Below are 20,028 nucleotides of genomic sequence, written 5' to 3'. Positions count from 1 at the left end.
CATTTGTTCCTCATTATTTGCATCTAGAGTACAGTCAAGATTGAATAACTAAAAAGTAATTGGATTATTTGATGCTATTGATAATTGAGTTTTTGGGTAAAATTTTCACAAAAAGACAAAACACATGTCATTCAAGACAAAATTTAAATTATCAAAAGAGGAAAGTAGGAGTGTGAATTGTAAAATTTAAAGTGTAAATTTCAGTTCCCTTCTTTAGTTGATTTACTTTTGAATTCATGGATTGCAATGTTAAACTCTCAATCACCGTTTCAATAGAACTTTTATTCAAAATCTTTGCTCGGGATTAATAAGACCTAGGTTTTGTTTATTAGTTATTTGGTTGGAAAACATGAGGCTTGATCGAGAGTAGATGTTTTCTAGGGTGCCAAAAGATTATTTTAATCTTGTGATTAGACAGTTGTTAGTTAAGAATACAAGTGCTTGATTATAGTCGATATTCTTATTTACATAATTTCCTAGTTCTTTTGTACTTAATAGAGTTGAACATGTTTGCTTGAACCTGATCATAACGTGAAGTATATTATAGTTTGGCTAGTTGAGCTCTATACAGGATCAATAAGTTGGAATTCATTGGTTAGAAGAACTTTAATTTGACATATGTCTGGGATCAATAAGAGCATCTCCAATAATTTCTCTATTTTCTTGAACTTATCAATTTTGGGAATATATAGTTGTTTTTAGGTCCAACAGCTTCCCCATCTCACTCCCCAAAATAGGGATAGAGAAGAAAGAGAAACATTTATTCTCCAAATTTACGGCAAAGCCTTCATTTCCTAAATTATCAAAATTATTTTACATTGTCATAAATTCCTCACATGCCCCAATGAGAAGAAAAAAAATATAAAATATATTATTAAGTATTTTGTTGTTATAATAAGATATATAATATTTATTTTTGTTATAATTAAAAATGATGTAGAATACTTAATTGTAGTAATAAATCCCAAAATCTCTAAAATGAGGAAGCTGTTGGAGTCAGAGCAATTTTTTTTTGAAGATTTTGAATTTTGTTTTCTTATTTTGGAGAAATTTTAGAGAAGCTATTGGAGATGCTCTAAGGCTTATGTACGGAAATCTCTAGCATGCAATTTAGGGAGTTCAATTGCTATCAACTAGAGAGGAGGGTAGGAGTATTAGGTGGTGGATTCAATGATGCTTTATCTTCATAAATTGTTTCTCAACTCTTACAAATCTCATTGTTCTTTGTCTTTAATTTCAGTTTTATTACTTTTATTTCATGTTTTCAAATCAAAATCGCAAAAAATGGTTTGTTATCTTATTGAGTTTGGCATAGTTTTCAGAAAAAGTTGTTTTAACAATCCTAGAAGGAACGACCTCGTGTTTCCACTTTTATTCTATAATTGATTCATGCACTTGCGAGTACTATATTAAAATTACAACACAATCCAATAAAATATGTTTCCCTTGGCGTAATTGAAACTATTGAATCGCCTAAACCTAGAGTATACGTAGTACCGAAGGACGATTAAAGTTATTATGTTGCACAGAATGAAATGTCAAATGAGTGGACAACGAGTTTACCCATTGTGGGTTCTACCACAACGTGTATATCTATATATATGCCTTTTCAGATAAAAATTTCTTTATTTATTCAAAAGGTACTGATTTTCTTAATTTGACCCACTTTTCGATCATAATTTCTCATCTTAACCATTCAAATAGTACTCATATATATATATATATATGAGTAGATCATCTCTATAAATTTTCAACTAATTTGGTGATCGTTAAGTTATCGAAAATGAATTAAATCAATGAACGAACTGAAACTGTTCAATCAGAACCGTTCGTGTTTTTAGTTCTAAATCATAGTTTTGAATGCCTCAACGATTATCAATTTAGTTAAAAATTTGTAGAGATGATCTACTCATATACACCTAAAAGCTGAACAGTTAAGATGAGAAAATATGATTGAAAAGTGAGTCAATTAAGGAAATTCGTACATTTTGAATAAATAAAGATGTTTGGACATAATAATAATAATTGTGTGTGTGTGTATATATATATATATATATATTTAACGAAACTCTTGCCTTAAGCTTGTACAAATTTCTCGTAGTTTGATTATACTCCACATGTGTTGTCTCGATGTGTTTCAATATGCTTGTAATAAGATCTATTTTGTAACTATGCCCTTTTGAGTTTCTACCTATAAAGTTGTTTCACTTTATTAAACAAAAAACTTTGTTCGATTATTAAAATATACTCACTTTACTTAACTTTGTTCAATATCATAACTTTTTGTATAAGGTATGAAAAAAAGTTATATACTCACTTTACTTCACGAAGCTACTATCAAAGAATTACATATACTATAACACAAGCCTAATCAATTTAAATAAGTACTAACTACGAAGACCTAGCAAATTTGTTTCTTTAGTTAAGGGCTAAACATGTGCTTATAAGGGCTAAACATGTGCTTATAAGAGAAGTATGGGTGATGAAGTGTGTTTCTCATTCAACATCTCTTATATATAGTTTAGTGTTTTAACCTTATTACTTAATTACCGGAAAAAAATATCAGAAAATTCTGAGTTTAGTTTTCCACATACATCTTCGAAGTTAATTATTACAGTAATTTGGTGCTACAAGCTAGACTCGTTAAATCTGTTAAGAGCACTACTGCATGTTCTTAAGGAGTTAACTTAGCTAGTCAGTTTGAGTACTTAATTACGTACCAGAAGATGGTTCGTAGCTGGAATTGACGAGGATGGAGGATGAAAATTAACAAGGATGAGGACGGCGACGCATATGAAATAAGCACTGCATATATATCTGATCGACACGTACTGGAATTTTTCTTTGCAGACTTGGTCTGCGCAAGAGCACATATATACGTACGTACATATATTTCATGGAAATGAATCCAAATGGCTCAAGCAAATGAAGCAAATGGAGAGAGAGAGAGAGAGAGAGAGAGAGAGAGAGAGAGAGAGAGAGAGAGAGAGAGAGCGGCGCCTCGGCCGCCTCTGTCCCAGTCTAACTGTCCGGGACTCCGGGTTGAGGAACTGAGAACTAATGGTTTAAATTTGTGTTCTTATCACTCCACCCCGTCGTGGTACGTCCATCCTGTTGTCAAGGATCTCCCGATTCTGAGTTTACTTGTTTAGTTGTCTGCTGGCTTTTCTATCTTCACTGACATTTGCTCCGGTCAACAATTACGGTGAGATTGCTCTGAACAAAACTCTGTTGTCCACTTGTCCCGTTGCTCCGATTTCGATCACTTTGTTCTATAAGTTGGGGCAACTTTTGGGTGCAAACCCCTCGGTATAGTGTGGCAGGCAGTGCCTGAATAGCCTGCCATGCACTCTGTCTTCTCTTCTTTTTTGGAAATGGCCAAGTGACCAAGTCAAGTGTAAGTTGCCGTCATTGCGAACTCGAGAAACTTCGTAACCTAATCAACCTATCTCTACCTGGTCACCGGTGTTTGTTTGCTTCATTTCCACGACCAAATCTTCTGATTCTCTTCTTTACTTGATTTGTCTCTTATTGTTATATTCTATCTTCTTGTCTAAATTATCTCTTGGCGAGAGTAAAGATTCGATTTGACCACCAATTAAGTGATGCATTTTATATATTAATGGCAGCTAGCTAGCTAGTGACTCTTTTGTCATTTCATCATCATCCACTAATATATATATGCCGCAAGTATACTCCATCAGCTTACCTGCTCATTAACCTCAATTGGTCTCTACCAAGTAGCAAGTAGTTTTGTAGTACCGGTACCCATGCACCTCTCCTTATTCAAACTTGCCGTCTTTAACTTTTTCATTATTTCCCACTAATAAACAGATAAACATTTCTGCAAATTTGGACCGGCGTTTAAGCTTCAACTCTTATAAAACTAGGGATAAATAGCACCCACGAAACAGAAGTAGCAAAACTTCTCTAGCTCATCAGTTGAGTTTAATATTATGGAGGAGCAGGAGAAGGAGAAGGAGAAGCAGCGTTTACACTTGGTGGTGTTTCCATGGCTAGCCATGGGGCATCTCATACCCTTCTTCCACCTCTCCAAGCTCATAGCTCAAAAGGGTCACAAAGTCTCCTTCATCTCAACCCCAAGAAACCTTCAGAGACTTCCCAAAATACCCCCACACTCATCCCTCTCCTCTCTCATCACCCTCGTACCACTTCCTTTGCCCCACGTCGAAAACCTCCCGGACGACGCCGAGTCCTCCAACGACGTGCCGTACAACAAACAGCAATTACTAAAAAAGGCCTTCGACTTGTTGGAATCACCCATGGCCGATTTTCTCGAGTCCTCGGCTCCCGACTGGGTCGTCTACGACTACGCCTCTCACTGGCTTCCCCCACTCGCGGCCAAGCTCGGCGTCTCACGCGCCTACTTCTGCCTCTTCACCGCCGCGTGTATGGCTGTGATTGGTCCGCCGTCTTTGTTGATCGACGGTCAGGATAAGAGGACCAAGACCGAGGATTTCACGGTGGTCTCACCGTGGATTCCGTTTAAATCCGACATGGCGTTTCGGTACCACGAGGTAGCCAAGTACGTGCACGAGAACGAGTCCGGTACGCCCGATACGGTGCGTTTTGGGATCGCGGTTAGGGACAGCGACGTCGTTTTGATGAGAAGCTCCGAGGAGTTCGAGCCCGAATGGTTCGAGTTGCTCAGAGAGCTTTACGGGAGGAGCATACCGGTTCTTCCGGTTGGGTTTTTGCCGCCACTGGTAGAAGAGAAACCGACACGTGTCAAGGACTGGCTGGACGAGCAGCGAGTCAACTCGGTGGTATACGTGGCATTAGGGACCGAGGCGACTCTGAGTCAGGGGGAACTAACCGAGCTGGCTCTAGGGTTGGAGCGGTCCGGGTTACCATTCTTTTGGGTGTTGAGAGACCCGCCCGAGTCGACTCGGGCCGTGTCGGAGATGTTACCTGATGGGTTTTTGGAGCGAGTTAGGGACCGTGGGATGGTACATTTTGGTTGGGCGCCACAAGTGTGGATACTGAGTCATGACTCGGTGGGAGGGTTCTTGACACATTGTGGTTGGAACTCGATGATTGAAGGGTTAGGGTTCGGGAAGGTTTTGATACTCTTTCCTATGTTGAATGATCAAGGGCTAAATGCTAGGTTGGCGAACGGTAAGGGACTCGGGGTGGAGATACCTCGGAACGAGCTAGACGGGTCGTTTACGCGTGACGCGGTGGCCGAGTTTGTGAGGTTGGCGATGGTGGAGGAGGAGGGCGAGATGGTGAGGAGGAGGGTCAAGGAAATAAAGGGTATATTTGGAGATAGAAATAGGAACAGTCGACTTGAGAACGAGTTCATATGTTTTCTTGAGGAGAATAGGCCGAACAAGCTAGCTTAAGATTAATTACCTTGCATGAGATACCGGCCACGGTAATGAATCCATTTTTCATTTTTGAGGTTTTGATGATCGATGTTTTATTAGTTCAGATTTTATATTCTGAATACATCTTATTTACTAGGCAATTCTACTTCTCCATACAATTTTAAAGTAAAGATCCTACAAATACCCAGCAAAAAATATAGTCTCCATAATATGATGAGTTCATCAAACTAGACCTGTATACAGGTTAGTCTCATCCTACTGTAGACGCATAAAATTTAATAAGAATAATAATTATTAAATTATTCATACAACGCATGGGCCGGACAAATTGCATACGTGACTCGTGAGTCGGTAAAGTTGAAAAATCTTCGGAAATGACATGTGGCGGCATGTGAATGGTCGGTCGACAACAAAATCATCAATCCCGACTGAAATCAAATATTAAATGTCAATCGATTATCAGATATGAATCAAATTAAATCGATTATAAAAAAGGAAGTCGGAAATTTAATCAAATTGGTGAAATACCTTATCGGTCATAATTAAATCGATCAATTAACACTGATTGATTTAATTATGGTAAATTGAATAATTGAATCAATCAATCAAAAGTGATTGATTTAATTATATCATTAAAGAAATACAATTAAAGTGGTGATTTCAATAATGCATTTCATTTACGAAGGAGCATCGACACTATAAATACCCACTCTCATATCAAGAGAAGGATTTCCGGACAAGAGAGAAAAGTTACTCCCGAGAGCTCAGAATTCTCCCAAAACCCTTGAAGAATTATCAAGCTACCAAATAGCCGATTCTTCATCAACCTCAAGCTTAGAAGTTGTCAAATACCGAAGAGTCACCAAGCTGCCAAATAGCCGACATCTTCACCAACTACAAGACGAAGAGCAACCACCACGTGGAACTACTCGTGGCCCAAACCTAATCAACGTCAAGCCTCTACGACCCTTGATCAACTCTCGTCTTCAAGTCTTTCAACAAATCAAAACTTCTACCAAGTTCTTCAACAAGCTCGTGGAGAATCAACAAGCACCAAACACACGTGCCGATTCATCCGCTATCAAGCCATAGAACATTCACCACGTGACACCACTCGTGACCTAAGTCCGATCAAGAACAAGCCTCTACGGCCCTTCGTCAATCAACTTCTACAAATCGTCAAAACGACAATAAATCCAGACTAAAACCAATCGATTCAAGATCAAGTGCTCGTCACCCTTGGATCAAATCGACGTCGGTGATCGAATCAGAGGAAATTCTTGTAAAAGAATACCCGCAGAGATTGTAATCCGCAAATTCATCAATACAAATATATTATTTTGTACACGTGTCTTTCCGTTATTCATTGTAGATTATTTCGTGTTTACACCTACATGTAGTCCTGTGTTATGATCGAGTTCCTTAAGATGGTACCATGATAGAATTTGATGAACTCATAAAAACATGCTATACAATATTATATACTAAAATTTTCCCTTCTAGATAACTATGGATGCATTTTTTTGAGCACGAGGACCACAACACCGCCCAAACAAGTAGCAGATCAAACAGGCTAATCCATCCAAAGTGACAGGGTGGAATGGATGATGGTGATTGAAGACGAAGCTCGAATGAGACATGGATTGCCATCAAAGATAGATACGTATAAGGATAAGAACTTACGAAGATGGAGAAGGCTGATAGAGCAAGACACAAGAAACAAACTGAAACAAAACAATACACCAAGGAAAAGGGTTCTCTCTGCTAGAAATCATGGATTTATTGAATGTAAATGCTGAAAACAACAAAGAAGAGAAAGAAGACTATGGAGGCTACATTGTGTCTATCTTGATTAAGAGAGAATGAGATTACAACAATACATATAGGACTTAGAATATAAAACGACGTAAATTTACGGCCATGGCCTCAGGCTGTTCTACTACGTTTTACTGAGTGGTCATTGAGGAGAGTCTCTATTCTCTAACGAGGTCTTCATAAAGACCATCAGATCAACCAATATAGTATAAAGTCACCTGGTTAATGTCCATTGGGATTCTTTTTTTTGGCTTCTAACATATGTAAGCTATAGAAGCAAGAAACGTAGTGACGACGTTTACGTACAAAAAAAAAAAATGCAGTCCAGCCAGAAAAAACTACATGAGCAACATGAGAGGCAGCCATATAAATGTCCCTGGGAAACTTGCAAGTAAATGTATGGAATTGTTGAAGTGAGCCCTTAACCTCAGCATGAGAGGCAGTCATAGCTTGAGCGCACACGCCTGTCTCAAAAGCAACACAAAAAATGTTTCAACTTTTTCAGTTTCTATTTTCCACTATGCGTCGTGGTTTTGATTGCTTGGCACCCAAGCCATAATCCTATTGGGATGTGGATTCAACAGGATTCTTAACGGCTATATCCAGCCAGAAATGGGACGAGCATTCAAAACACCACCGACATTCCCAGTTTCCTACTGTTTAATCATTCGTTCTTATCTTTAAACTTGCTCAGTTCCTATTTAATTTCCTTTTTGATTGGGGATTTTGATTGCTTGACATCCACGCACTTAATTCTCTTAATTAACAGCCAGCTAGAAGTTTCCTCATATCTCCATTTCCTATAAGCCGAGAGAAACTTAGAGGAGAAATCAATCTTCGTTTCAAAGAAAGAAGAGAGAGAGATGGGAGGCATGAAGAGGAAGGCAGAAGAGAGCTTGGGTTCAGGCCACAAGTGGATGAGGGGAAGCAAGATCGGCGAGGGAGGCTTCGGCTCTGTCTTCGTAGCTTTCACCAGGATACCCTACATCCACAGCCACCACATGCCTGAGGCCATGGCCATGAAATCTGCAAAGATGAAGGACTCGGGTTCTATTCAATACGAGCTCGAGGTATACAACGACATGAAGAATCGCGGCCGTCTTTGCCCTTTCATTATCGACCATTACGGTGAAGAGGTGACAACGAGCAGTAAGGGCGAAGAGGTTTACAACTTGGCGTTGGAAGTCGCGCGGGGAAGTCTTGCAAGGCTTATAAAGAATGTGGGTGGTGGGTTGCCTCAACACGATGTGCGAAGGTATACCCGTGACATTCTTGAAGGGATTGCCTACATCCACAAGTGTGGTTACGTCCACTGTGACTTGAAGCCAGAGAATGTTCTTCTTGTGGAAAATGAAGACGAGGACGTCCCTAGGAGAATAATTGCTAAAGTGGCAGACTTGGGATTGGCCAAGAAGAAGGACGAGGTTCCTGGAAGGTGGAGAGGTACACCCATGTACTTGGCTCCTGAGACTCTACGGTTCGATGAACAAGAGGAGCCAAGTGATATATGGGCCTTGGGGTGCATAGTTCTTGAGATGATCACCGGAGAGCCCGCTCGGAACCACTGTTACGATGAAGAGAGTAACAAGATCGTTGTTGTTGACGGAGTTGTGCCTAAAATCCCTGAAGATGAAATCTCAGGTGTTGCGAGGATTTTCTAGGTTGTTGTCTAGATAATTATATGGATAGGCCCACCGTCGAAAAGCTGCTATCTCATCCCTTTGTAGCCGAAAAGTATTTACATATTGATTTCACCTAGGGAATTCTTGAGATGATTTTGTAATTAATCGAGTCCTACTACTGGTGGGTTGGATTCAAAACAAAGTTGTATATATGATGAGGTTTTGCTTGATTGATTGATTGATTGATGGATAAGTATGTCTTTCAGTTATATGCTTGTTGTTCTTCTTGCATTGCATTTAAAGTCAAGTTTATACATGTTTGCTGCACTAGGTTGTAGACACTTGCCTTGCCAAGCAAAAGTACCTGCACTATGAAAATGAAACCGGAACCAATTGATCGATTTGTTTCTCGACTAGAGTCAATGGCATACGTACACCCTTTTCTACATAGATGATATAATATGGAGCTGGAAAAGAAGACGCCTCTACAGCCAAACATCATATTATAGCGTTGAAATTAATAATATTGATAATGAAAAAGTCATGATTACAATAAACACTTGGATTCAACGACTACATATCATGTATTACCATGAACACTTGGATTCGACTATTGCTGCATATCAAATATCACCATAACACATGGATTCGACTTTTACGAGTACATTAGCTCCAAAGGCAGAAGAAAAAACGAAAATGCTATTTAAAGAAAAATACTATTTCCTGAGGGCAAATGCTACTGAATGCTGACTCAAAATCTCAGTTGAAGTACATCTCCTTAGAGGCTTATGTCTACTAGGTACTAACTAAGTGTCTACAGAGAAAAATATGTGCATCCTATCTATACAAAGTTTGAAGAATTAACACTCGCTACTTGGAAAAGGAAAAGTCAGAGTTAGCCTGTTGACTGTGGTTAATACACAACTCCTTTAAATCTAACCTACAGACAACAAAATGTACATGGATGCGCTCACCTGAAGATAGAGAAGTATTTTACCATTGTGAAATGTTACAGAAAGAATAACATCACCAAATCCTCTTCATGGGCTAAATCAATATAATGTGCTGTGCAAGTAATTCTGGTGGAGCTGCATGTATCCGAAATTGTTTGGTAAAATGTGAAGGAGGCAAAACCCAACCGAAAGGAGTCTTGAGGCCTGGGCCCTGGGATGTCAGACAGACATGTCTCGAATTCTGAAATCATTTTCATAGACTCCTGTATTGAACGGTGATAAGACATGCGGTACTTCTCTTTAGCACCACTATGCTAAGACCGATGCACATCTTGCTGGATAAAAGAATTATATTTAAATCAGTATATTAAATGGTAACATATGTTGCACAGGACAATCAATCAGTCAAAATTATGTCTGCAGACATGAAACTGACCAAACACTGAAAAGGGAAAACTTGTAGGCTTTAGCTACAGCATACCTGGGATCAACATCGTTGATCATTGCTTGCCTTTTCAGCTGCATGACTTCAAGAGAAAAGAAACAATCCATACTGTTCAAGAAGGTTTGGATTTTGAACTTCGAGGAAGGCTGCCTTTGCGATGTTGAGGATTTTCTATAGAATACACAAGAAGGGTTCCGTCTTTTGTTCCAGCTAAGAAGCATTCTTCTGGGGTCACAGTTAGAGATGTTATGATCTTTCCGGCTCCATTATATTTCTTAATGACCTCAAGTGAATTCATGGAGCGTACAACTATTTGCCCATGGTCACCAGCACAGACCAAAAATTCCCCACACCCACTCAGCTCAATACAGTTGAGGCGGCCATTGGATTCAGAAGAAGCAAGATGTTTACCGTTAATGGAGTAAAGATGCAAACTGAGATCATCATCAGCGTAAAACACTATCCTTCCATGCCGAGAAGCAGCAAGCTTTGACAACGCACATCCAGCTGGATGTCTCAAGGATCTTACATATCTTCCATTCTGCAGGGTATGAAAAACACACGTTCCATCTTTTGATCCACTGATTACTATGTCAAGTTCCGCGCTGATAAATAAGCATGTAATTATATCATCGTGTCCACATAGAATACGAAAAGGGGTTTCAACAATGACATAATCTTTTCGGGGTAGTTCTGTCTGTGTATTACGAGGTCGCTTTTCTTGTGTTCTACCTCGAAAAACTTCCCAGACCATGATTGTAGTGTCATAACTTCCAGTTGCAAGAAAGCGTCCATCAGATGTTACTGCAGCATTATCATTTATACAGCTCAGAAAAATACTTGAGTAGCACATAACCAAAATAAATAAAAACACAACCACTAGAACCCCAGCAAGAGGTAGGGACAAACCAGTGGAGTGGTCACATGATAAACACAATAGAATGGGGGGGGCCCATCAGTTAACACTACCATTTTTCAGGAAAACAAAAAATGCTCAACTACATAGAATTTTAAAAGTTTTACACAGCATTTCACTCCTAATTCACAATTTCCTTCATGTCATATCATAGTTTACAATGACAAACACAATATAAAGGGTTTTACAGTCCTCTTTCATAAATTTATGTTTGTTAAAATAATACAGTAGTTTGCTACAGTGTATTATTTTAATTTAAAGAGAGATGAAAATTCATCAACTTAAAATAAATGCACACTTCGTGAATGGTAAAGTAGTAAACCATGTTCAAAAAGTTAAACGTAAGAAAATAAACATAAAAAAATAAGAGCAAACACAATAAGCTAGAATTAGCACATTCCAGACAATATCTAAGAGACAAATCCCACTAAAACAATCACCATATGCATGCACTTGTAACGGTAAAGATTCTTTTGTCTTCAAATTATGAAAAATACCTGCAACACAACTGACCACATCCCTATGCTGTCTGATGCTTTGCACCATTCTGCCATCATTTAAGGATATAACCTGAAAACTATTTTCCCAATTGCCACATGAGATCAAAAAATTCTCTGATGTTGTTTGCATTGTTGCGAAGCATTGTGGTCCAAGTTCAACATTTTCAGCAGAAGGACTCCCAATTCTACGGGGAGAAAGGACATCAGAACCAATGCCAAACGAAGGTTCCTGTACATGTATTATTGGAATGGATGGTCAAATAAGCACAGAAACAAAACCAACCATTACAATAACTAAATACAGTGATCCATGAAAGAACTAAAGCTGAACCTGGGAGCCAGAGAAGGTAAAATTTCCACCAGATTGCAGTGAGGATGTCAACCACATCTTGACTGACAAGGTGAGTCCCTGGTTTACAACAACAATGTTTGAGTCCACTGTACGTATATACAATGAAGACGACCTTGGTTGACTTGCGCTACTAACAATGGAACTCATGTTAATCGAACTAGGTGCATAGCGCAGAGGATGAGCAATTGGAATGGGTGGTCCTCTTCTTGGGTGCTTTTTACGGAAAATCTGAATTGGTGTTTGTCCAAAATTTGCAATTTGATCTTCAATTGCTGATCTTTGTAAATCGTCGTCCATAGTTTCCAGATCAACAGCGCCTTCATAGGTCAAGTAATAAAATATATTTGCTGCCTGTATTTACAAAATATATTATGAGCTCAGTAAACTTGCACAAAATGACAGTGTTGAACTTGCAAGTTTGATTAGGATTTCTCTTTAAAAAAGAAAAATTTCATGTACCTCTACAGCAGGTTTTCCACGCTGTTTGTAACCAAATACCAAATCTATCCAATGATGTAGATTAGAGCTAACATATTCACTTTCAAGGGCCTCTCTGTTCTTGTTAACAAATTCTTCAGGTGAGCCCTGCACAAAAAGTGGGTCCGAGTTGTCTTGCAGAACAAAAAGAAAAATAATCCAAATGAAACAGTATAATATATTAATCTCTGTCATTCAAAATAGGCAGGGGAGCTGGGTAGAGAAAGCACATTCAGAGGTTAGCATATATCTGAATGGCAGAAATCATTTACCCTAGTTTTAAAATGCAAAAGTGATAATCCTATAAGTGGGCACCCATATTAGCAAGCAACATAACTGAGTCGTTGCATACATTTTGTGAATTTAATCATGGTGTCACAATTCTGGTGCTTCCATACTTTCCACCAAAACAACGAGAAGAATATTGATAAATATATGACTATCTTATGTTGAGATGAAAGGTAACTATGTATGTCAACTGCAAATAAAATTTAAATTGTGAAGCGAGAACATTGTTTATTGTAAATCTTTTTCTTTAAATTGATTAGTTTCTGTACGTCTTTTTCTCAATGGAAATTCGAAGAAATCGATAGCCAAATAAGAAAAGAAAAAAAAAATCATGGGCATTGGTTGCAGGTAAGCAGTAAGTTCTAACAAAATAACGAGAAGATTATTAAAAAATATTTGATCATCTTATGCCGAGATGGAAGGTAACTATGTATGTCAACTGCAAGTATAACTTTACATTGCGAAGCGAGAACATTGTTTACTGTAAATCATTTTTTTAATAAGTTGAAATACATTTTTGGTCTACCGAGTTTACCAGAATACATTTGGTCATAACTCCACTTGTTTAAGCAAAGCAATGTAATTGTAGGAGCTAGTGGATTGGCACATTTTCCACTAAGATGGGACACTACATGAAATGACTTTAGCCCAACCTTCAAATGTGAGGACAGAAGTTTTGCCATTCACTGTGACATAAGTGATAAGCCTCAAATTGTTCTCAGCTCTACCTAACAGATAGTATGGTTGTTTGGTTGTTGATTCCATAAAGTAGGTCACGAAAAGGAGAATGGTTCCTACTGAACACACTAGAGAAATTATAGTACTTGTATATTTTATTATCAAAAATTCTCATTACCCCCAGTGCTGGGTGGCTGGCTAAACATTCCTCATATGGTCATACCACTGGGTGGTTGGCACCAAAAGGATGGTTGCATCCTTAACTCTTTTATTAACTCAAAGCACTCACACCACACCAACTAAAACTTTGAAGAGCGTCCGGTAGCCAAGCCAACTATTTTTTTTTCAAAAGAAGCTTTTTACTGAAAAAAGCAAAATACAAGGAGGCGGATAAGGAGTCCGCTTTAAAAACTAAAGAGAGCTGCTAAGACCAGAGGCTGGTCTTAGCAGCTCAACTATTAATGCATATGGGCTCAAACTACAGCTGCTTGCCAAGAATAATGGAAGAAAAATTATAATCCTTAAACTCCTAAAACGTAGAAGCCCATAAAGATGCCCAGAATTTAACTTTGCTCCCACAATACTTCCTTCTCTGCCCTGTCATAGCTTTCAAATAATCTTCTATTTCTTTCCATCCACACCACCCAAACTACTGCTAGCACCCCACAACCCCAAAGAATTCTGGCCTTTTTCCCTTTACCAAAAGCTAAAGGATTTTGTTTTAGCCAATCACTCCTCTCTAAAGGAATTTTCAAGTCCACTCCTGCCTCCCTGAATAACTTCATCATTAAGAAATTTGCTACTTCACAATGCACAAAGACATGATCAACACATTCCCCATGAGCTTTGCATAAAATGCACCAGTGACGAGAAAAACAACATCCCGATCTTCGTCTTTGATGAACATTACAAGTATTTGTCTTCCCAAGTGCCACTAGCCAACCCAAAATCATCACCTTATTTGGGGCTTTGACATTCCAAATAAACTTTGCAGGAGCAAAGATTGGATCTGAACTGTCACTAGTTAAGAAGCTGCGGAAAGATTTGCAAGCCAACTATGAATCTAGGACTTCTAGATTTAAGGGTAAATGAGAAGCTTAGGACAAAACGCTGGTGGGGGTCTACTGATTAAAGAAGGCAAAACATATAACAGAACATTAAGGCCTTTTATTCTACAATTTTTTAACTTAACCAAGGACATGATTCAAACTGGTGAAGGCCAAATAACTTGGAAAAGATGTATATTTTTAGGGTACTTCCTCTTTTTGCTGAATATGTTTTTTCTTTGTAATTGTTAACGTTCTATTAAGAAATTCAGACTATTCTGGAAAATAAAAAATAAACCTCCCTCCCTCCTTTCTATCAATTAAAGCGCATACCGTAATTACTAAAGTTTGAAAAACAGAGACCATCTTCAAGGACAGGTCATCCTAGTAATGGAGAACTTTACCTTGAAATACTATCCACATGTAATACAGAAATTTCAATCACTGGATTATCAATTGAAAGGACTTGAAATGTTATCAAAACATGAAGAGTAAATGTGAGTTGGACCACAGGAATTGAACTACTATCCATCAAGAAAGACGTCACCTGTCCAAGTATTGGATCAACGACATATACAATTATCATATATTATTCATTAGGCAATTTACCGTTTCTTATATGGAGCAAATGGATGTTGTGCAACTATTCCCACAAGTTTGCTTTGGCTTTTAACTAACATTTTGTTTCCTATGTATAAAACTAATGGACATTATGAACCAAAACAAAGGCATTCATGAGGAAAGACATTTTCTCTGCTACAGAAACAAGTAGTTTGAGGAAATATCACATACCTTGGCCCAGGGAGGGAGACAAATATCCCCAATAGGTTCGCCATCTTGTTTCACTCCTAAATGATAGGAGTTTGAATTCACAAGAAACTCTGGCAAATAAAAGAACTCAGGTATTAACTCCTTCACATCACTTGTATTAGAAAGGCAGTTCTGATAGGTTGACTCAATGCTTTGAAAGAGACGATCCGCATGGTCAAATTTACCACCCTGATAACAAGCAACAAGTGAAATCCAGAGTCAGTATAGTCAATGATAATACACTTATGACCACTTGAATATCTCATCAATCAATAAGATTCAAGAATCATAGAGGTGGATTTAAGAGAAAATACTACTAGAACAAAAATTTATAAAGGCAAGGACCAGTAAGAAAGGTTGACAGTTTTCATACAGCATATCATCATGTGTTGATATTTTTATGTTCTCATGTCACATGTCTCATTTAGATGTATTTAGTAGTTACTCTTTAAAATCATTTAAGACCGAAATGTGCGCCAGATATACACTCATCCAAGCTTGCAGCACCAGTGGTAGCTTTCTAGGCAGAAGCTGCAGAATATCATATTCTGAAATTTTTGAATATGATTAGCCATCCCCTTAAATATAATATAGGTCCTGAATGTGGTGAGTTTGTTCCCGATTTTCATTTCTTTAATCTTCTAATCTTTTGCCACAATTCTATTGAAAATCAAGTAAGAATAAAAAGATGTCGGAGGAGAAAGTGGCGACAAAAAAGTGGTAGCTGTGGCATGATGTAACAGGGTAGTTAAGATGCAATGAATAGTTCATTTGTTTTATAAAGTCAGAAGATGAAATTGTCCAAATAAAATTAGGGTTTGTGTGTAAGAGAGATTTTCTGAGAAAGAAACAAGTTGTGATACACTAGAAGAAAATTTAATTGTAATTGAAAGATGTGTAGTAGTTGATCGTAAGTGCACACAAAAGTACCTGCAAATTGCGATGGAGAGAAGTAAATGGCTCTAATCTGAGAAGGTAATAAAGCACTATCCCCATGCTTGAATAATGAGACCCATAGTAGAAACTGCAAAAATTAACAAGTAACGTTCCATGTGAGATAAATCAGAAAAGACCAATACTTGGGCTTCTGTTTCTGGGGAATTCAGGAACTATAGCTTATCCTCTATCTTATTCGATTGGAACGTAGCTGTACTTAGGCTCTATGTGGAATCCTTGTCCACCTTTTTGTATATTTTTTTTTCCTTTTTTCAATAAAACCCTCTTCTTTTCAAAGAAAAAAAAAATCGGAAAAGACAACCCATGGAGTTATGGGACTTCAAAAAAGACCAGTTGGTCTGGCCATGGATATCTTACCTAGGTATATCAGGATCAGAAAAGCTACGATATCTATCTTCAAACACCTGCAGCGAAAGAACCAGAACATAGTTGTTAGATTTATATACATAGCCTAGAATTTATAACATCTATAAACCAACCTCAAATCGTTTCAAATCAAGTGCTCCAACTGGTTTTGAAAGATCCCGAAAGGTTGAAGACTTGTTGAAATCAAGAACCTCCGAGGAATAATCAGCCAAGACCCAAGGAAAAACAGGATATTGTGTCAAATCATTATAAGACCTTCCAGCCAACGTATTAAGGATCATTAGATATTCAAAATTTGTCATATCCCTTCTCCTCCAGCTCTCTCGGGCAGCTTCTGCCATTTCCAAGGATACACGTCTATCAACAAATGAAATGGCTCCACTTTTGTCCCTACCACTTCCTTTAGGAAACAAATATTCATTCCTGGTGGTAACTATTAAGGTTCCAATATCTTTTGCATCCTTCTGTGATGCAAAATTCAAAAATATTGGTGCCGCTGAATCACTGAAGAAAATCTCTATTGCAGTGTACCGAAGCAAATAACGAGTCCAATAAACAGATTTAATCTATATGCACCATAAGAAGACAATTTCAGAAAACAAAAATATAATAAGATTTCACACAATGATACTAATGTAAAGATGAAATGTGTTTCCTTACCTTGCCAATGTTCCATCTCCTATGCCGTTTAATATTTTTCAGCTCCTTTCTTTTGAGAACATTTTCACTAATTGCCTCAAACTTATCAACCATGGTGCCCTTTGCAGCATCCAAACCAAAGCAAATCGGTTGTTTTATAAACTTCTGCTTTTGATCAGGTTTGGTCAAATCATAATTGCTTGAAGCAGGGAAGTTTCTGAAAATGGATGATCCTCCAGTACCTTCAACCGAAAATTCACCAAAGAAATGCAAGACATTTTTCATGACCGCCAAATGTCCAGCTAATTTTCTTTTGGAGGACACAAGTACACAAGGAACTGATGTAAGAACCTGAAACAGAATCACAGCTATAAGACGTCTAATTTAAAAATCAGGGATCCTGAATGCATATCTTGTCCCACATACCTCACTAGTTTCCGTCTCATGTGAAGACGAAGACAAATCTTTCCTGTCCTGTATCCAATCACTGGCGTCCTTTGCTATTTCTGAGGACTGGCTGTTTGAGGAATCCTTGTGGCTGGAGGGCTTCTGTCCACTAAGCTCAGTATCAGTTTCATTGGATTCTGAGCTCCCCTCATCAGTAATCTTCCACACTCCTTTTAGCAAAAACCGCTTCATTTGCTCAGGAATGTGGCCAACAAAACTGGATTTACTTTCATTAAAAGGAGGTGTAACCTCGACGCTGGACACAGAGGATGAAGGTTGGCACAATTTTTCATCAAAATGATAATTCTGTCTCAGTTTTTGTCTCCGTCGCCAGGTATCTTCTATCTTGTCAAGTTTCCAATGCCTTACAGCACTATTTGGAAAAGGGTTAGCAGACCATGGACCTCTCTCATCAATCAAAGCACGAAACATGTGTATCCATTTCTCCTGAAAAGTATATCTGTTAGTTACCAAAAGTACTTATAGTACATTCATCACCAGTCTGAAACGAAACAAATATAATAAACAAAAGAAAGCGGATGCTCCTCATTTATTTATTCATTTGCAGAAGCTTTGATAAGTAACAGAGAAATGGCCACATACAGCAACATTTTGCTGTTCCTCCTCGTGAGTTAGCTGGAATGCAGCTCTTCTGCTGTCATCCAAAGCAAGAATGGAGGTTAAGCTACTATTTATCTCATCTTCAAAAGCTTTCCTGTTATCTGATTCTGCAGTGACATTTTCATCCATCCTGGAGTGGAGTTCATGCAGCTGCCTTTGGCGATCAGTATCTAATGACTTTATATATTTCAACTCTTCTGCAACCTACAAAATGAAAACCAACAGTCAACCAGTAGAACACATGCAAGATAACAAAGAGATAAATGGATAGACAAATCACAGGAAACTTGCAAAATTAAAAGAGCATTGCCTAACAAGAATGCAGAATGGGATGTTGATATAGCTTTACTCCTAGTTTCAGGCCAAAAGTGGAGAATTACAACTAAATGAATAGCGGGTGTGATTTTTATGGTGAAGAAATCCCATATGATTGAAAGGAATAGAGATACTAATTCATTCACCTTAATTGGGGTATCCAGAAACATTTAGCAGAAATGAGAAAAGGATCATCCTCAATCAGGTGACATAAAATCAAGGCAATTTTTTATGATTCAGGACCTTGGATATACTAGTTTCCAAGTGATGTGCACTGTTTTGGTATAACATCTACTTCAATCTTGGAAATAATAGATAGACGGGTTGAAAAATATCAAAGCCATGTCGCAGGGGAGTATGCCAAATGCAAGCATGAAACAGACCCCTGCAAAGGACGAGCATGAAAAGGGCAGAACCAGATATAACCTATCGAGTATGGACATTTTTAGACCACAACATTCTGAAATATCACATATGGTATATCAATGGCAAAGTGAGCGAATAATGTCAAGAAAAAATAAAATAATAAATGGTATGTCTTTTTTTCTGTTTCATTTCTTTTCCTCAAATAACATGATGGTTAGAACTAAACTAAGTAGTGAACACGAGTTTTATAATTCATTTTCAAAGTCATGAATAAAATTTCTTTTCATTCCAAAACAAAATAAAACATTGACCTAGGTAACTAAGATGAATTTAAAAATAAAATTGCAAATAACAGAAAGAACAAAAAAGAAAAATAAAAAAAGAAACAACAAACCAAAGGCAGACCCATGCATGACACAGACATGCGCAAGGACATATCTAGGACACTCATGCATGACACAACATGAAGCAGATCACAATTGTCCTAACTGAGATAAGCTGTGTAGGCACATAATCATCCATGTTACACCTCTGCACCTTAGGTAAAATGACAGCAACTATAATATATACACAACTACGAGGTTAGATATCATGATTAGTAGATATGATATGCACAAAAGGAACTTGAGGGACGCACTGCTGCAAGTACTCGATCTCGCTGAATCAGATTGTGGATGGATCCAGTTTCTTTTACATTGCTGCTTGAATCCAAGGAATCATCCCTCCCCATAATGCTACTAGCAAGCATTGACTTCCCAAAGCTGACAGTTTCTCTAATCAAGTGTGATATAACATGAAAACGAGCACCGTCATCTAACATTCCACACTGCGACCTAACAACAAGCAATGCCCTGGCCACAATGTTAACTGAAAGTTACATTCATGATAATGTTATAGATAACTGATATATATATATATATATACAGAAAGGATGAGGAGCGGACGTCGCACTCGGCTTAAAGTGCGGACGTCCGTCCGTTCTCCACCCTCCGGCGCCGGCGCGCCTCCACCCCAGAACACTCCAGCAGCGTCCCCGACCACTTTCCCTCCCCGGCGAGTCCGTT

The 20,028-nt window shown here is 38.1% G+C and overlaps 2 protein-coding genes and 1 pseudogene across 3 annotated transcripts in view; 2 read left to right on the top strand and 1 right to left on the bottom strand.

Moving 5' to 3' along the window:
- The first annotated feature begins 3,836 nt into the window (after nt 1-3,836).
- Nucleotides 3,837-5,489, top strand: LOC101301233 (UDP-glycosyltransferase 91C1-like). Its single transcript, XM_004287368.1, has one exon. It carries the CDS (start codon nt 3,957-3,959, stop codon nt 5,364-5,366), a length of 1,410 nt encoding a protein of 469 aa, XP_004287416.1. The 5' UTR covers nt 3,837-3,956; the 3' UTR covers nt 5,367-5,489.
- A 2,549-nt stretch (nt 5,490-8,038) lies between these two features.
- LOC101292844 (serine/threonine-protein kinase SSK22-like) lies at nt 8,039-8,827 on the top strand. Its single transcript, XM_004288812.1, has one exon. The coding sequence runs from the start codon at nt 8,039-8,041 to the stop codon at nt 8,825-8,827; it is 789 nt and encodes a 262-aa protein (XP_004288860.1).
- A 400-nt stretch (nt 8,828-9,227) lies between these two features.
- The window catches only part of LOC101292550, a 34,332-nt pseudogene continuing 23,531 nt past the window's right edge, over nt 9,228-20,028 (bottom strand). Inside the window, exons 29-41 of the transcript XR_183826.1 lie at nt 19,602-19,815; nt 18,266-18,487; nt 17,642-18,109; nt 17,237-17,566; nt 16,690-17,142; nt 16,568-16,614; nt 16,184-16,277; nt 15,236-15,442; nt 12,414-12,539; nt 11,934-12,305; nt 11,600-11,831; nt 10,223-10,990; nt 9,228-10,076 (exon numbers count right to left, since the gene is read on the bottom strand). The product of XR_183826.1 is annotated as an uncharacterized LOC101292550 (transcript). The remainder of the gene's footprint in view (nt 10,077-10,222; nt 10,991-11,599; nt 11,832-11,933; nt 12,306-12,413; nt 12,540-15,235; nt 15,443-16,183; nt 16,278-16,567; nt 16,615-16,689; nt 17,143-17,236; nt 17,567-17,641; nt 18,110-18,265; nt 18,488-19,601; nt 19,816-20,028) is intronic.

This window comes from Fragaria vesca, linkage group LG1 (genome assembly GCF_000184155.1).
Source record: "Fragaria vesca subsp. vesca linkage group LG1, FraVesHawaii_1.0, whole genome shotgun sequence".
Lineage (NCBI taxonomy): Eukaryota > Viridiplantae > Streptophyta > Magnoliopsida > Rosales > Rosaceae > Fragaria > Fragaria vesca.
Note: the sequence above shows the minus strand (reverse complement) of the source record. Positions and strands in the feature narration are given on the sequence as shown.

Excerpts from the sequence above, each read along its gene's own strand:
- LOC101301233 (XM_004287368.1), top strand. The coding sequence starts at position 3,957 with ATGGAGGAGCAGGAGAAGGAGAAGGAGAAGCAGCGTTTACACTTGGTG.
- LOC101292844 (XM_004288812.1), top strand. The coding sequence starts at position 8,039 with ATGAAGAGGAAGGCAGAAGAGAGCTTGGGTTCAGGCCACAAGTGGATG.